Raw genomic sequence first — 18,399 nt, 5'->3', positions numbered from 1 at the left:
CCTTACCTGTGTTTGCGCTGCTCCCAATACTGTTGATGGCTGGTGGCACCGAGCTGGATGAGTGAAAGGGCACATGTCCATTTTCCCGGGGTGGCTTGTCCTGCCAGCCTGGCCCTGCCTCTCCAGGGCACAGCTCTGCAGGGCCTCCCCACTCATCAGAACCCTGGCGTGAGTGGTAAGAGGGCTCTGCTCGGGTTCGGAAGCTGCTAGCCAATCGCTCTTCAAGGTGGCTCAGCCAGAGTGCCAATGCGTTTCGGTCCTCCAGCGTGGTGGCTGGGTGGATGAGAGCATAGGAGAGCAGCTGGCGGCTTTCCTCGATGAAGGCATTGCTCTCAATTGAGTAGGCCAGTACTTTCTGCAACAGCCTCATGTACTCGGACTTGGCCTCTGAGTTACCTGGCTGAAGCAGAGGCAGGTGGGATAGCAAGAGGGACACCACCTTCTCTTTGGACTCCTGTTGCCACTGGCTGACGATGGCTATGAGGGATAAGAAGGGATGTCAGTAGAGTCTGGGTGGGGATTACCATAAACCTAAGAGGGTTGCCCTGGTCTATTCCCTCAGCTCCAAGCTCCTCTCCTTTCTCTGTTCATGACTCTCAACCTGATACTTACATAGCTGGATCAAACACCTTCTTCAAGAGCAATTTTTTCTTGGTTCTATCACTCCCATTCTCAAAAACTTGCAGTAATTTCCAATCAGCCAAACTTGCCACTCTGGAATCCAAATTCCTCCTGCTGCCCTCAGGCCTGTTCTTTTGCTGTACCTGACCCCTCCCTTCTTTATCATCGTGCCCTCTACTACTTTTCCCCGCATCAAAGCAGCCTCCTTCCAGGAGAAGGCAACAGAATAAAATAATTAAAAGCTTGGGCTCTAGAATCAGATGGTCTAGACTCTTTAACTTACTAGCCAGATCTCAGGTAAGTCACCTCGAATTCCACAGAACACTGATTTTTTTTTTTTAAAAGCATGGCACTGGGAATTGAACCCAGGACTTCTACAGTGAGCTACACCTCCAGCCCTTTTAAAATTCAGAGATAAGGTGTAAGTTGCCCAGGCTGTACTTCAACTTGTAATCCTCCTGCCTCAGCTTCCCAGAATGCTGAGATTATGGGAATGTGCCACCACACCTGGCTAAACACTTTTACCTGAAAAATTTGAGAGGTAACTATAACACCCAATTCAGTGTTGCTCTGAGAGTCAATGAGCGGGCCTGGCATTTAAGACATACATAATGAAGGCTTGCTGCCGTTTAATTGGCTTCTGCCTCTAATCTCCCTCCCCAATCTCTCCCATACATAGAAATGGCTTTATCTGCCTATATCATACCACAATGTCATGTTTCCAACCAGGAGATTATAGTGGCAAATAGCATCAACAGACCCAAGTTCAAGAACTCACAGCCCAATACCACCTTCATTTCCTAGTCCTCCAGATAAAGAGGCAGTTCAGGGGCCGGAGATTCAGCTCAGTGGTTCTGGCACCTGCCTCGAAAGTGCAAGGACCTGAGTTCGATCCCCGGTACCAAAAAAAAAAAGAGTCAGCTCAGGATACCCCCATCTAGTAGCGGTTCTCTACACTATATTCATCCACCTTTCCATACTCAGACTGAGATTCAAAGTTTCAGCCTGTAACAACTTTTTTCTTCCTACTGAAATTCTTCTTTTTAAAAAAGTGACAAAAATTTAAAAAGAATACAGAATGCTTCACGGATTTGGGGGTCATCTTGTGTGGAACCCATCCTCATCTTCTCTAAGTTGTCTCAATTAAACCTATGTACTGCTAAAGTTATAGCTCAATGTCTTTTCTTTTTCCCCCCTCCCTCAGTACTGGGGATCAAACTCAGGGCCTCATGCATGTTAGCAAGTGCTATAACACTGAGCTACAATACCTAGCCCTTTCAAAACTTAATTTACTATTATCATTATTGTGGTACTGGGGATTGAACCAAAGGCCTTGCACATGCCAGGCAAATACTCTACCAATGAGCTATATCCTCAGCCTTTTTTGAGACAGGATCTCACCTTGTTGTTCAGGCTGGCCTTAAACATGGGAGTCTCCTGCCTTAGTTTCCTGAGTAGGTGGGATTATAGAATTCCATTATCATGCCAGCATCAATGTCTTTTTGTGGGTGGGGGGGGTACTGGGGATTGAATCAAGGACCTGAGCTCACACTGAGCTAATTCCCAGCCCTTGCTTTAATTTCCATTTTTGAGACAGGGTTTCCCAAAGTCACTAAGTTGTTCAGGCTGGGCTTGTGATCCTCCTGTCTGCTTCCCAGTGCTGGGATTATGGACAAGCACCACTACAACCAGCTCCGATGTCTTTTATAGACTGCCTAATGTTGCCCTCCTCCAGGACTCATCACCCCCTGGCTTCTCCATGCGTGGGTGATCCTGACCTCTTCGTCCTAGCCCAATGTCTGAGAGCCAGGGTGACAAACCAAGTTTCCACCCTCATTTAGAAGGCTGCTTCCCAAGAACAAGGTCCTAGGCTGGATGCATAAAGGAGATCTTGAGAAGGGACTGTTACAGTCTGACTATCCCCTTCAAAAACCTTATCAGCACAAGGACCCGAGTTCAATCCCGGTATCAAAAAAACCCCACAAAACAACAACACCCTTATCACTTTTGTGACTATTTAAACAGAGTAGAGGATCAAGATGATGCTGACAAAGCAAAGGAGAGAAACAAACACCACCAACACTTGAGAAAAGAGACAATGTTCAAGGGCCAAGGCCAACTTTGTCCTCACTCTTGGGCAACAGGGCTCGTACTTGTAAGCCAAGGTGATGGTTCAAACACCCCAAAAGTGAGTTCTGAGTGATGTGCTAATGGTGAGGTTCTAGAAAGAAGTAAAGGAGCTGGCTCTAAGTGGACATAGATAAGACCCCAGGATGATGAAAAAGAATAGGCAAAGATATGGCTAACACTTCTACACTACTTACTGGCCACATGACTCCAAGCAAGTGTGATCACTTCACTGACCTCTACTTTCTCTGTCTATCTGAAGGGGAACTCAGAACTAGTCCTATCTGGCACGGCTGCTAGAATTAAGTGAAACCATAACATAAAATAATGTCTTCAGGAAACACTTGCTGCTATTATTACTCAATGTATCTGACTCCTTCTCTTTAAATACATACAGATATTTTTTTCCTCCCCCAAATACATACAGATTTTATTTTATTTTATTTTTATTTATTTTTTGGTACCGGGGATCGAATTTGGGTCCTTGTGCTTGTGAGACAGGCGGTGGAACCACTGAGCTAAATCCCCAGCCCTACATATAGATTTTAAAGGCACCAGCCAATCTAGGAAGCAGAGAGGCTGGGAATAGGCACATATAAGGGAAGCCTCAGAAACCTAGGCATCTGAGTCTTCAACCTAAGTTCCAAGGACCTCTGGTGTCCTTCATCCACACTGCAGGATAGACACCTGACAACTTGCACTGACATTTGAAAAAATGCCCCTTTTGTATCCCTCTTTTAATGATCTGTTTAAAAGACTGTGGCCTAGAATTCATATTAATTTCTAATTCTACTTAAATTTGTAGCACTAGGGAAAAGAGTCACGTAACTCTCAACTCCTAGTTATATAATTTTCTTGGCCAGGACCTCTCTGCTTCAAGCTTTCTAGAGAACCCCTGGTAAAGTGCCCAGGATTCACATATTTATTCAAAATCATCAACTAATGCCATGGTCACAGCACTGGCCAAAATTAATAATAGAATAAACATTACTGCCACTAAGAAAGATAATAATAATGGACAACATTTATTAAGCATATGCCATGTGCCAGGCACTAGTGTTAAGAACATTATTGGTGGTTTTTTTTTTTTTTTTGGAGACAAGGTCTTGCTATGTATTCGGAGCGGGCCTTGAACTCACTATGTAGTGGAGGGTGGCCTGGAACTCTTGGTGATCTTCCTGCCTTGGCCTCGAGTGCTAGGACTACAGACATGCACTACCATAACAAACATGATTGGTTTTTATTCCCACCTCAACCCTGTTTTAGCATTCCTACCTTCCAGATAAGATTTGGGAAGTGAAGTCACTTTCCCGAAGTGACAGAGCTAGTGAGCAACAATGCCAGAAATCTGAACATAAGTCTATATCTAGAACTCGGAGACTTGTACTACAATCTTCTATCTCCCTAATGCCAACTCTTCTTTCTTCCCTTTTCCTAACCTGGCTTTCCAGACCTCCTTCAGTATCTGCCACTCAAAGTTAGTCTTCTTTTGAACCAACTCCCCATGACCACAAAGCTGTCCCTAGGATCATCTCCATCTAAAGATCTTTCCAAGGTGGAACAGGCCTTCTGGATGTCAGGAAACCTTTCCTGCCTTCCCACCTCACTCTGGCACTGAGTCACATGGTAGGGAATTCTCTAGTACCCCACATTTCCTTCTCTGACTTAGTTCCTGAAGTTTCGGTTCTTAATGACATGGAAGGAGAAATGCAGTAAATAATATTAGGGACAAAGAGATGGAATTGTATTCCAGCTGTCATGCAGTTACCTGGGCAGTATGCTCCCTCCTTTGTAAAAGGAATTATAAGGGTGCTGGGAAGATTTGCAGAGGTAATGCATGTAAAGCATCAGACAGAGTCTGCCCAGAGCGGGCACAGGATACAGCTCAATGATGGGTGTTTGCCCTTCTCTTTCAGCAGTCAGCCTGTCCCTCTATTCCTAGCCTGACATTGTCAATTGCCGTTGTTTAGGCCTTGCAGGGTAGCCAGAGGCATCTGGGACAGAAAAGAAGCCTTGTCTAGTCCCTCCCCCACCCTAGAATACTGCCAGGACCCCAGGGTAAGGGACACAGCTTCTTCTCTGGTACTGCCAGGGGACGTGACAGCACAGCTTCAAGGATTGGGCTCAATGAAGGACCTTGTTCTACTGCCCAGAAACAGGAGAGTGGTTTTGGACGAATGGAGACTGACCCCGGGGAAATGTGTGTTCATGTGTCTGAGCATTGGTGGTGGTGGTGGGAAGGGCGGGCCTCCATTACTGGGAAGCATCAATGAGTCCTGGAACTGGTCCAAGGAATTTGTGCAACCTCAGGCCCCTTGGGATGAGCTCAGCTGGGGCTGCAGATGACGAGTGGGGATGGAACTTCTAGTTTCCTGCCCAGCTCAGAAGAGTCTGGCCCAGAGCTGAGGCACAATAGGGGCTCAATGAATACCTGCACAATTAAACCCAGATGGCTCCTGGAAGACAGTAGTGTCTATGTGTGTATAATGTGCCTCTTCTAGGACTCTTCCAACCTTGGGTCATCCTGTTCCCTGGTCTCAGCACAGCATACTAAGAGCACAAACTCAAAAGGCAAACTTTCTGGGTTCAAAATCCAGCTCTGCCCCCACAACCTAGGTCAATGCAACTGTGTGCCAATCCTTTAATTTCTCTGAGCCTTATGTAAAAGCCCTTATGTCACAGAGCAGTAAAAAGTCAATGAGACAATTGTGCAAAGCACCTGGCATGTGCAAATGCTCAGTATATTTAACTATTATTGTCATCGCTCCTAGTTGGAGATCTAAAACCATGTTGTTTCAGGGCTGGGGGCACAGTTTATTTAGGAAAGCACATGTGAGACTCCCTCTTAAGATTCCCAACAGGGTGGGGAATTTCATGTGGTTATTTACCAAAAACAAAACACATCTCTGGCTCCTTGGAGCTAAAGGCACAATGAGTGATGAAATTCTGGAGGTGGGTAGATGGGGGAGAGGGCTGGGGAATGCTGTTATGCCAATGACTGCTTCCTACAAAGCTGCAAACCTACTCTGTAGGCATGGAGAGGGTAAAGAAGACTATGTATGAGTGCCCTTCTTGGCACAGTGGCCACAGGGCTAGGCTGGCCAGGTCACCAGAACTAGGTAGGTCATGACCATGGGCCCTAGCAAATCATAGGAGCCAAATTTATCTTCAAGATTACCATAAGAGAAAACCCATTTTTATGTGCTGGGCTATTGCAACAGTTGTGGCAGCCTCAGGCACCAGTCAGAAAGGCTGGGGTGTGGCTCTAAACATGCACTTCTCTCTGCCTCATCCCAGCTTACACAGACATGGGGCAGGGCCAGGGGGCTTACATTTCTGTTTGAGGAACTGTTCCAACAGAGACCAAAAGGGGAGGGGGAGGAATAAGGACTAAGCTCTGGTGACTCACTTGTACAGTTCCCCTCAGTTTCCTCACCCAGACTCAGGGAGCCACAGAGGAAGAGGCTTAAACTTGCTGGATATGAGGCCTGACTCAGAAGACAGGAGGTGGGAAGAAATGGAGGAAATATGGCTCAGGAAGTTTTGGGACCAGAGAGGGAAGAGGAAATCAACTCCCCTGGCTCCTATCTCCTTCCTCCTATCCATAGGAACACAGTTCTGGTCCAAGTCTGCATCAGAGAGGAAGACGCCCAGGATTACTATTATAGCTCCTAACAGGGGGTAAGACTGTACTGGGAGAAGGAACAGGGAAGATGACAAGGGGAAACCTAGGGCCTCTCCTTCCCTGTTCTGGAGACCTGGAGTACTGCTTTTCTTTTCTGTACCTGCATACTGCCTCAGATTCTACTCCCATGAAACCAACACTAGCTGCCTGGGGTGAAGGACTTCTCTACATCCTGCTAGCTGTTACAAAGGGACAGCACAGGGCAAAACCCCACCTCCCCCAGCTGTAAGACCCCACTCTCCATTTCTAGGAGGTCATATGACAGTGCCCTTACCATCTTTCTAGGCCCACCCACACTCAGCATCAGTAATCAAGTGGTTCTCAAGTGGGTGCACACATGGGAGGGCTCTAACTCTCTGAGGATAGGACCTAGGCCTCACGTTATTTTTAGAAAGTCCCTGGGAGATTATGACATAAAGCCAGGATTGGATACTTTTGTGTAGGGTAATTTCGGTGTTCCCGGCCCTATCTGTGGAGAAGACATGTAGGTGGACTCTCTGATCCAAACCCAGGGTCTCCCTTGAGAACTGGAAGAAGTAACAGGGCTAGTTGGGTGGGACATGGAACTAAAACCCAGGGGAAAAAAAAGGAATCTGCCTCACTGTTTAGGTCTCCTGCTTTGGAGGGATCTGAAGAGCTATGGAAAGGCTTCAGTCTCTGCAGTAGGCAGCTCTTAACTGGGGACTTATGGGTCAACTGACCTCAAGATATGGTTAGTAGTGAAAGTATGCATCTTTGTGGGGAGGGCAGAGAAGAGAAGCAAATTTTTTTTTTTTTTTTTTTGCAATGTTGGTGATGGTACCCAGGACCTCACATATGCCTGGCAAATGCTCTATCACTGAGCTACAGCCTCAACCTGCATTAACTATTAAGAAGTACTAGGGCTGGGGATTTAGCTCAGTGGTTCCAGCGCCTGCCTCACAAGCTCAAGGTCCCAAGTTTAATCCCCGGTACCAAAAAAAACCCAAAAACCAAAAAACAAAGAACTACTGTTCTAGAAGAATGTGCTAGGCCCCTAAAAAGAGAGAGTAGTATGTCTGGCTGAGGCTCTGCCTACTTTCAGAGCCCAAGAAGTACACTGAAAGTACTTAGAAAAACTCCCTCACTGTCCAGATAGGACTCCTCAGGCCCAAGTGAGGTGGGACTGATCCAGAACAGAGTTATCAGTGGTAGAGCTGGATCTAGATGTTCAATGTGTCCCTATTCCTGATCTTCTATCCCATGACAAGTCAATCACCCAGCAGAGCATCATCTCTCACATCTCTGATGCCTGGTCATCAGAAGAACCTGGCAACTTTTTTCCAGGCCCACTGATCTCCTCAGGATTTCCACTTACTGGATCTGGTGGGTAAGGGCCAGAAATCTGGATTTTATATCACTCTGCCCACTCAGGTGATTCATCAGAATGATGCAAGTGTGGGAAATACAGGGAATGGAAAGGCCATAATGAATAGAGGAAGAGAAACAGTCAGAAGGTCAGCACCTCCCAAGAGACAGACTCCAGGTCCAAAAACAAGAAGGAGGGCTGGGAGGTACTTCTTGAGGATGGGGGTACAACAGACCATGCCTCCTTAATCTTGGAACCCGGCATTCAAAGCCTTTATAGAATTTACCTGTGCTCACTTCTCTCTCAAGTACTGCTCTACTCCAATCCTGGCAGGCTTCTATCCTGCTGACTCTGGAATACAACTGGCCCTCCCTCCCCACCCCCTTCTCAGTTCTCCTTACCTCTCCATCCATTTAAGTACCAGCTGTTTTAAAAGTTCTCACCAGTTGACATAAGGATGTAGCTAAGAACCTTGATTCATGAATTTACTCATTATTCAGTTCATTCCACAGCAATGTTCCACCCTGGTGAGGTATTACCCCCAAAATCCCAATGCAAACCATCAAGGATGGGCCTCTGTTGCTTTGTGTAGAGTGTAACATTTTTCATGCGCAATATGGTGAGAACAACTATTTTAAATGCACATATCTCCCAACTATCAGGCCTATAGACTCTTAGGAACTTATCTTAGACAAGCTTAAAGAGTACTTATTACAGCACTCTTTGTAAGAGCAAGACCAGATATACCGTGGTGGAGCTACTAGTCAAGTGCTCTGAGGTCAAAACCGAGCTCTACCTCTGACTGAATGTATGACCCAGAGCAAGTCACTTAACCTCCCCAGATGTCAGTCTCATGTAGAAAGTGGACCTTCCTTACAGAGTACTGTGAGATTACATGAGCAATGGAAGTAAAGCACCATTTGGTATACTAGTAGGGCTCCATAAATATGACCTATTCTTACTATGCAGCCATTAACAACAAGGTATGTGAATATGGAATGGCATTCCAATTATTTTGGTAAATAAAAAAGCAAATTAGTTAATACGCACAATACTCGGCCATTTGCTTAATTAAAATATGACAAAGCTGGAAAGAGAATATGCATGTGGCCATATATGCACTAAAATTCACCTCAGAAAACATAAACAAGAAGTCTGGGAAACCTCACTTCTCACTTTTTGTATGGTTTATTAACTTATGTTTTTGTTTTTTTGAGACAGGGTCTCGATATGTAGTTCAGGCTGGCCTTGAATTATGTAGCCCAGGCTGGCCTTGAACTCATGGTGATTCTCTAGTCTCAGCTTCCAGAGTGCTGGGATTACAGGTGTGCACCACCATGCCCGGGTTGTATGGTTTAATTTTACTACAAATTCTGAAAACAAAAGCACAAATTAAAAAATGCTCCAACCAGCAATAAGCCCCACTGGTGATTCTGCTAACAGCCATGATTGGCTGCAAGAGGTTATCTGACTGCCTGCTTGGGGTGGGGTGGTGGGGGTGTATGATGAAGCAGCATAAGACACTGGCCTGCCTTATAGGACCAAAGGAGCTCTTTTTGGTAGGGAGGCTAGCAGGAATGAGAAATGGCAGCTGCTGCACCCGAGCTGGCTTCTTACTGCTTTGGCTGCCAGACTGGGAATGAGGAAGTGTGATGCCTGTTCTGAGTAACTGTCTTCCCCTAGAACCTATAGTGCCTATGGGACTTGTACAGAAAGACTCAATAAAAAACCAAAAGTGACTGTTGCTAAGAAGGGTGGGCCAGAGGAGATGAGAGAGGCCAGGCAGTTCTGTGGCTATTTAATGCTAAAAGTCCATGCTAGTGTCCTCACCTATAAAATGGGGACAACAACAGTATCTATCTCACAGGGTGGTTATGAGGACTGAGTTACTGACAATAAAAACAACTACTGTGTTACTGAGCGTTCACTACATGCTAGAACTGTTCTAAGAGCTCCAAACATGTTAATTGACTCCTCACAAGTACCCTAGAAGTAGATATAATTATCATATCGACTTTAAAATGAAAAAACCAAAGCATAGAGAGGTTAAATTACTTCATTTCCTGGCAAAAGACAACTGTGATTTAAATTTAGATAATGTGACTTGAGAGTCACCAAAATACACTGTTTTCAAACCTAATAAATACAAGTAAAGAATATTTGGCTTGTAAAGGCTCAATGTGAACTACAATTATAAGCAGGTGGGAAGAGTGAGGATGATTAAGGTGGACAAACTCTTCATGAATTCCTCAATCTCCTTCCCAGCTAACTTTTGGGTATCCACTACCCTCCCTCTTCTCGGTGGTCTCCATCTCTCCCGGCTGTCACCAGAGTCAGCAGCTCTCCACTCAGTTCTATGGAGGCCCAGAAGGTCAGAAAAGGTTAGCAGTGGCTCTTGAGACAGGGCTTTGAGTCAGGTCTCTAGCCTGATTGCTGACTATGACTACAGGGACATATTCTAGAGAAGCTTGGCATACTCAGTCCAACACCAGCCTCATGGGACATAGGGTATCTCTCTCCAGGGTGCTTACTAAACTGATACGAAGGACTATAAATTCAAAACTCTTTTTTTTTTTTTTTGGTACCGGGGATCAAACTCAGGACCTTGCACTTACGAGCAGGCAGCAGTTTCACTGAGCTAAATCCCCAGCCTTTTTGTTTGCTTTTTGAGACAGGATTTCACTATGTAGTTCAGGCTGGCCTTGAACTATGTAGCCCAGATTGGCCTTGAACTCACCGGCAATGCTCTGGCCTGTCTCTGGGGTGCTGGGATTATAGGCGTGTGCCACCACACCCAGCTTCAAAACTCTCTTGAAGCTATTTATGCCTTGAATCCAACCTACTTTTATGGGTAAAGAACAGTACAGGACAGTGATGGCAAACCTTTTACAGCTTTTAATGATACAAATAGCCCACTGTGGCACATGTACTATAGGTTTGCCACCACTGGTATAGGATGACTTGTGAATTTGGAAGGGTTCTACAATTCCCTCTTAGATCTAATGTCCTGAAGCTTAAAAAATAAATTATTGTTCACCTTCTATCTCTTTTTCATAGATAATGATTTGTTTCCTTTCAGCGGCCCACATAAGCCTCCCTGCACAAATCCTCCTCTGTTGTGGGCAGTTTCCAATCTGTGTTGCCTCCCCTCGGAGTCCCCCATTCCATGCCTGAGGATAATCTGGCAACACAGCCCCAGGAAACCCAGGATTGGGAGTCGAAAGACTCCCCAGCAAGCAAAGAAATCTTATTTCTTGGCACCACTGTTGGTTGGCCTCCATGGGCCTCTCACACCTGTTCCAGGTATCCCTCCTGCTGCACTTCCATCTCTAAGGGCAAAGACTCACCAGCACTGTTGGCCTCTGACTCCAGCAGGTGGATGTCATTGCAGTCCGCTAACGAGTGTTCCAGGCAGAGCTGCAGGAAGCGAGCTTGGGTACGAGTGACCCGCTTCAGAAGCGACAGCAGGGCCACTGTCTGCTCACACTCATTCCAGCCCTTGAACCAGCCAGCAAGGATGCCCACCTGGTCTCGGAACATCATGGTGCCAGGCCTGGGGCCAGGGTGGGGGGGACGGCGGTGGCAAGGGCCAGCGCCGTCACATGGTCTCGGCTCTGGGCTCCTGTTCTCTCTCCCCTGAGGGCCAGGGCTTGATGATGTTCCCTGGCGTGATGGCAACAGGTGGCGAGGGGAGGAGGGAGCCTGCTCACATTGGGGGAAGTCTTGGTCCAGCCACACCTCTCCCGGCTCCTGCAAAAGGAAGCAAAGGGATCAGAGAGGATAAAGGGGTTGAAGCTGTCCTGGTAAGTGTGGGCTGAGGGGGGCATGAAAGCCTTATGCTAAAAGCCTTATCCCTGTACCTTCAGAATGCTTATTCTAAGGAGTTCCTGGGAAAAAGATGGAGCCAGTCCCAGATACTAACCCAACTTCCCCTCAATCTCCAGATCCAGATAAAAGGCTTAAGTGGCACCCTAGGGACTAAGAAGATGCTGTCCCTCACACCCGGCTGTCACAGATGCAAAGGAGGCAGATTTAAAGCAGAGAGAAAGCTGGAAAGATTTTTCTAAAATGGGAAGTAAGAAACTGCATAAAGATACATCATGTAAAGGTACAAGTTCCCAATGAGAAATGTAAATGTATTGTATACCTAAAATGTACCAATAAAAGAATTTAAGGTAAAAAAACCAAAACTGTGCATTATGGGAAAGACCTGAATTAATAGAGATCTGGCTTAAGGTGACATGACTAAGCAAACACGTGAGCCTATGCACTTCCCTTTACCTTGCTGGTCTTTGGCCACCTCCTCTGAGAGCTAAACAAAGTGAATGCTAATCTGACAAAAGAACCCTAAAGAGCTCTTTTATTACTTCAAATGAAAATCCACAATGTTTGGTCAGTAGTGGATCGTGGCGTGGTAACCCCAGATGGAGAGCTTGATACTATACAGATAACTATCTGGTCAATTACTGGTTGGGTACCTGTCAGCCCTTGGGTGTGGGCATGGACAGGAGACTTTTCAAAGGTCACTGACAGGCTGAAGGGCTTTCACACCCTTCCACCCAGCTCTCCCACTCTGGAGACAGGACACCTCTGATCTCTTAAGATTGCACCTATCTCTTCTACTATGAGATAATCCCTCTTAGTCCTTTTCTTCATTCCCCAAAAGTCTGGTTCAGATTCAAGCTCTCTGGGCCGGAAAGTTCCCCTGGCTCCTAGAATACCAGCCTATTATCCAAACCCCAGAGTCAAGAGGACATCAACCTGAAGGGAAGGGGACAATTCAAAAATCAAAAACTCCCAAACAAGAAAGTGTCCAAATTCTCCTTAGGCAGAGGAATACACAGAAGCTGTTTTAACTGGGCAAACAAAAATGCCTATTTTTCAGTGGACTGCTTTCTGGACATTACTCTAAAGCCTTTTTGTAAGTGTCTTGAGCTTCAGGCTTCCATTCAACATTTTCCCCCATCTGTCTCTCTTGCAACCAGTACCCTTGGCTCCATCCCCAAACCACATTTAGCTCCATCCTCTTCTAGCTGCTAAAAGGCTGAAGTTCCCTGGACTGAGAATTCTACAAGGAGACACTGAATCTGTAGGCTCAGAGGTCCTTTTAGGAAGCTACTCCCATCTCCCTAAACTTCCATGTCCCTACTGAGGAGGGGAGTGAGATGCATCTGACAATGTCTGTGATTCGCCTTGAAGATTCCCTGTGGGATCCCTAAACAGAGCAAACTGGTCTGTCAATCCCTTTGGGTATAAGAAGCAGGAAGAGGTGTGAGGGCAAACAAAACTTGTTCCAAGTGAAATGAGCCTCTCAGTAATCTTTTAAAAGGAGAAATCAGATGTTGTCCTCCCCTGGCTTAAAATCTTGCACTTTAAATCCAATCTTGGCCAAAAAGGTCCCATAGGATACTTGTGGCCTCTCAAACCTCCTTGTGTACCAAGTTCCTTCTGGATTCCTCTTTCCCTAGAGGCTGGCTCCCATCTGTTACTCAGGTCTCAGCTCAATGTCACTTCCTCAGTTTCCCTGACAGCCAAATCTAAGGAGACTCTTCCCTGGTCACTCCACTGTATTGGTGCTGTTTCATTTCTTTTATATAAATTGGCACCTTTAAAACCATCTTGTTTCTTTCTTCCCACCAAAATGCAAGCTATACAGTCAGCCAGACCCTAGAATAGGGCTTGACACATAGAAGGGGCTCCATGACTTGTAAATGAACAGCTAAAGAAGGAGGTGAAGGTGGAAACCACAATTATGATTTCTACAGCCCTGGGAGAAAAGATGTTACAAGAAATGGTCCATAGCATGATAAAGGAGTTTGGAAGCCTGGTCTTAGAAAAAGGAAATCTCCCCTGGGGAAAAAGGAGACTCGGATGGAATGACATAATGGACTGACTAATCAAGACATGGCACACAGAAGAGATCCAGGGTAGGTGGTTCTAAGTAACAGGCAACATGGGACATGAGAAATGTTTAAAATCAAGAGGATTCAGTTGTAGTCCTCCAGCCACAGATTCACTATGATCTTGGAGTTGGTTTGCTTTTTTACTCTAGAATGTATGAGAAAAGGAACTAGCCTGTGTCAGACATGACAAATACATTCTAACTTACAGGCTAAATCTGATTGGTTGGTGGTAGATGCCTGGAGTACTATGCTGAGGAAGGTCCCAAAGAAACAAAGCAATGGGAACATCTATTAATGAGAAATGATTAATAGACTAGGGTAGACCCTACACTACACAATATTATATACTATTAAAATGTACTGGGTGTGGTGCCTGCAATCCTAGCACCTAGGAGACTGAGACAAGAGGTTCACAACCTGGAGTCGAACCAGGCTAGGGATATAGCTCAGTGCAAAGGCCTTGAATTCAATCCCCAGTCCCCCCACCCCCCAAAAAAGCAAGCTTGGTCCTGAAAGCAAGATGCAAAAAAATGTATCTAGTGTCTGATTTCTATTTACTGACTTGGAAGACTGTCCATAAGATGAAGAGCAACATGTATAATATGATGCCACTTTTGTTTAGAAAAAAAGCCACATACAGAGCCCCTTGTATTTCTTACATATGAAAATGCACCTATATAAAGAAATGTATAAACTGGGTGCGGTGGTACATGTTTGGAATTCTCAAGAACCTGTCTCAAAGTAAAAAGTAAAAAAAAAAGGGGGTTATGGAATGAAGGTCAGTAGCACAGTGTCTCCAGGTCTGATCCCTAATATCACATATCAGAGAGAGAGAGAGAGAGAGAGGCCAGGGATTTAGCTCAGTGGTTCTGTCACCTGCCTCAAAAGCGCAAGGTCCTGAGTTCGATCCCTGGTACCAAAAAATAAATAGAGAGAGAGAGACAGAGAGAGAAAGAGACAAAGAGAGGGAAGGAAAGAAGAAAGGAAAATAGACTGGCTGGTTGACTGATTTTTTGGTACTGGGGATCAAACTCAAGACCCTGTGCTTGCGAGACAGGCATGGTGCCACTAAGCTAAACCCCTGGCCCAATTGATTGGTTTTTTGAAACAAGGTATTACTATATATTCAGGCTGTCCTTGAATTTACTATGTAGCCAAGGCTGGCCTTGAGTTTGCAGCGATATTCCTGCCTCAGCCCACCAAGGGCTGGGATTACGAGGAATTATTAACACTTTATTTTTCTTTTTGTGGTGCTAAGGATTGATTCACATATACTAGGCCAGCACTCTGGCACTAAACTACATCCTCATCCTTTTTAAATTTTTTACTTTGAGACAGGGTCTCACTAAATTGCCCAGGCTGGGCTCAAACTTGTGATTTTTCCTGCCTCAGCATTCTGAGTAGCTAGGATTATAGACATGTGCCATCACAACAAAGCCTTAACACTTTATATGATTTTTTTTTTTTTTTTGGGTACCGAGGCTCGAACTCAGATCCTTGCACCTGCAAGGCAGGTGGTGGAACCACTGAGCTAAATCACCGGCCCTACTTTATATGATTTTGTACTATTTTACTAGTTGCAAGTGATTACATCATTTTTGTAATAAAAAAAGAAATTAATTTTAAAAAACATTAAGGCTGCATTCTACTTCCTAGCTTAGTGAGAAAGAGTGCTGGGATTAATTATCAGTGTTTGCCCAGGATCCAGGGCAGCTGAGCAGTAGCTCATGTCCCTGAAAAAAAAATCAGTTTTTCTTCCCAGCTCTAGCATTTTGTGGCTTTTAGTCCCAAGGAGGCAACAGCTGCCTCAACATAAGGAAGAATTTTAAAATAATGCATTTGTCCAAGAATGGAATTGGCTACCATGTGAGGAAGTAATAAGCTCCCTGGCTCCTGGAAGTGGTCAAGCAAAGTCTGGATGAACATTCGTTGGGAGTGGGAGGGATTCCTTCACTGGGTGGCAACTCCTAAGATAGGTGGACATGTTGCTATTGCAGAGGGAACATTTGTGATGAGAGGTTTGACATGCCAACAGCATTTACAGCAAAAAGATGACCAAATCCACAAACAGACTGAAGTTGTACACACTCTTTCCCATAAAGTCTTTTATTGGGTTATTTTTCCTAAATAATAGCAAAAGTATTCCACTGTTTCCCCCCAAATAAACTGTTGACTAAACATTAATCCAGCTTCTTCCAGGAAAGCTCTGGGACAGAACTGGGTCTCAAATATGATGCTCACAAGTTAGGCTTTGAACAAAACAGGCCAGTAGGGACTATGTTGAGTTAAGAGTCCACACCCTTTCTAAAAGGAGAAGTCACTGGTGGGGATTTAGCTCAGTGGCACTGGGCCTGCCTTGCAAGCACAAGGACCTGAGTTCGATCCCTGGTACCAAAAAAACAAAACCAAAAACAAATTCAAAATAAAAGGAGAAGTCACTAGTCAGCTCTAATCAACTACTGCTGTGCGAGAATGTGGGTCCAGAATTATTAGATCTTAAGATATTTTTAAAAAGAGAAACTGGAAATCTTTTAAAAATAAAATTCCAGTGAAGCATGGTGGCACATGCCTGTAATCCCAGCAATTGGGAGGCTGAGACAGGAGGATTGCTTTGAATGTGGGCCCAGCCTGGGCTACATAGTGAGTTCAAGGCCAGCCTGAAGTAGACAGTGAGACCCTGTCTCAAAAAACCCCCCAAGGGCTAGGGGTTTACAAGCGCAAGGTCCTGAGTTCAATACCTGGTACCAAACAAAACAAAACAAAAACACCCCAAAGCCAAAAAGAAAAAAAACCAAAAAAACATTTTTAAATGTTGGGAACCCATTCACATTAAAATAGCAGCTACCACACATAACAAACAAAACCTGTGGCATGTGGTCCTTGGAAGAGATGGACACAAACTGGGAAAAGACCAGAAGTTGGCTAACTGGTCCTCCCTAAGGCCTCTCTGGCCCTCTCTAAGGTCCCACTGCTCAGGAAACTTTATTGGTGGAGAGGATCTAGTGATGGAGAAGGCCTCTGGGAATATGCAGTAAACACTGGGGAGTTTTCAAGATTGTGTTGTTAAAAAAAAAATTGTCCCCATAGCAAGAACTCTGTATGTCTTCAAGACAGAATGGCACTATTTTATTGGTTGGCTCCCTTCCATCAAAGGACCAGAGGACCCCAGCCACCTCTATCCCTGGCGTTTGGCAACAGCCAGAGATGATGACTTGGATAAGGCATGAACAACTATTCCAAGACATCTCCTTACGGTAGTATCTTACTGTGATGGATTTGCCTGTCAAATATCCATTCCCAGATTCTAGTACCAGCACCCAGGTACTAGAGTTTTCCTTGAAGAATAAACTGCCTTTCTTGGCTCCAAAAGTAGACACAGTGGAAGGCTTGGCCCAGGAGAGTCCTCCCTGGACTTTTTCAGGTATTACTAGGGAACTAAGTTCTCAGTTACTGAGTGCTATCTCTGCTGCCTTGTGAATAGAAGTCTGTTTCCCAAACAAAGCCAAAACAAATGAAGGCAGTCAAGAAATGGAGGGGAAAAAAGGGAGACCTGTTCATATTATTTGAAGACCTGGATTTAATACATTCCTTTTCGGCTTAGAACAGTTCCAGCTGTTTTGTTTTTTTTTTTGTCTGAGACAGATCTCACTATGTAGTTCAGGTTGGTCTCTTTTTTTGGTACCCGGGATCGAACTCAGGACCTTTTGCTTGCCAGGCAGAGGGTGGCACCACTGAGCTAAATCCCCAGGGTGCTCTCCTGTTGATACTTACTTGCTGTGTTGACCTTTGGGGCAAGTAACTCAAATTTCTTCCTCAGTGACTGCTCCTTAGAAGAATTAACTGAAACAATGTATACAAAGTATCTATCAGCCTGAATGGTGGCTCATACCTATAACCCCAGCACTCTGGGAGGTTAAAGCAGGAGGAGGGCAAGCAAGGGCCTAGTCTGGTATCTTTAGCAACTGAGCAAAAAGGGAGGAGGATGTAGGTCAGTGCGAGCTCTGGGATCAATTCTCAGTATCCAACACACACACACACCAATCTACCGGTAGCTTGATGCTTAGCATGTCTTCACATATCTTAGATTAAGTACCATGTTCCAGACCCCATACTAATAGTTCTCCATGGGTGAGCTCTTTTGAGTCTAAAAACTGTTTTTAAAATATATGTAGGCCCAAGCGCAAGGACCCAAGTTCGATCCCCAGTACCAAAAAAAAAAAAAAAAAAAAAAATATATATATATATATATATATATGGGCCCGGAAGTATAGCTCAGTGGTGGAGCTTACATAGTATGTACAAGGCCCTGGGTTCAATCCATAGCGTCCCTCCAACAGATGTACTATAAATACATTATATATATAAATATCCTCATTTTACAGATGGAAAAACTGAGATGCAGAGAAAGTCACTTGCCCATGACTGTACAAAATTGACATCAAAGCCCTTGCTTGCTCTTCAGAAAAATGCTGCAACTTCCTGTAAGTTTCCTTCCATACCTAGAAAGTTGGGCCTTGGGGTACACCCACTAATGCCAACATCTCTGGGTAAATAAAGGGGGCCTTATCAACCTTTCTGCCCATTGTTAGTGCTTGCTCTTGTGCAGCACCCATCAAGGCCTTTGAGGAACCCACATTTAATGAACAAGGTAATGGGCTAGTTACCTAAGATAAACTCACCATCCTAACCTGAGAACAGAATGTTGGAAGTCAAAGGAATCCAATATGGTTCTAGGA

General features: G+C 45.0%; 1 protein-coding gene across 3 annotated transcripts in view; it reads right to left on the bottom strand.

Annotated features, from left to right (window-relative positions):
* The window catches only part of Samd4b (sterile alpha motif domain containing 4B), a 47,141-nt gene that overhangs the window by 20,491 nt on the left and 8,251 nt on the right, over positions 1-18,399 (bottom strand). For all 3 annotated transcript variants that reach the window (XM_021239756.2, XM_004859126.4, XM_021239755.2), the window contains exons 2-3: positions 11,108-11,510; positions 7-477 (exon numbers count right to left, since the gene is read on the bottom strand). In XM_021239756.2, coding sequence (XP_021095415.1) covers positions 7-477; positions 11,108-11,303 — 667 coding nt within the window. In that variant the 5' untranslated portion in view covers positions 11,304-11,510. The remainder of the gene's footprint in view (positions 1-6; positions 478-11,107; positions 11,511-18,399) is intronic.

This window comes from Heterocephalus glaber, unplaced genomic scaffold (genome assembly GCF_053883595.1).
Source record: "Heterocephalus glaber isolate CG9 unplaced genomic scaffold, H.glaber_assembly_v1.0 deba00001670, whole genome shotgun sequence".
Classification (NCBI taxonomy): domain Eukaryota; kingdom Metazoa; phylum Chordata; class Mammalia; order Rodentia; family Bathyergidae; genus Heterocephalus; species Heterocephalus glaber.
Note: the sequence above shows the minus strand (reverse complement) of the source record. Positions and strands in the feature narration are given on the sequence as shown.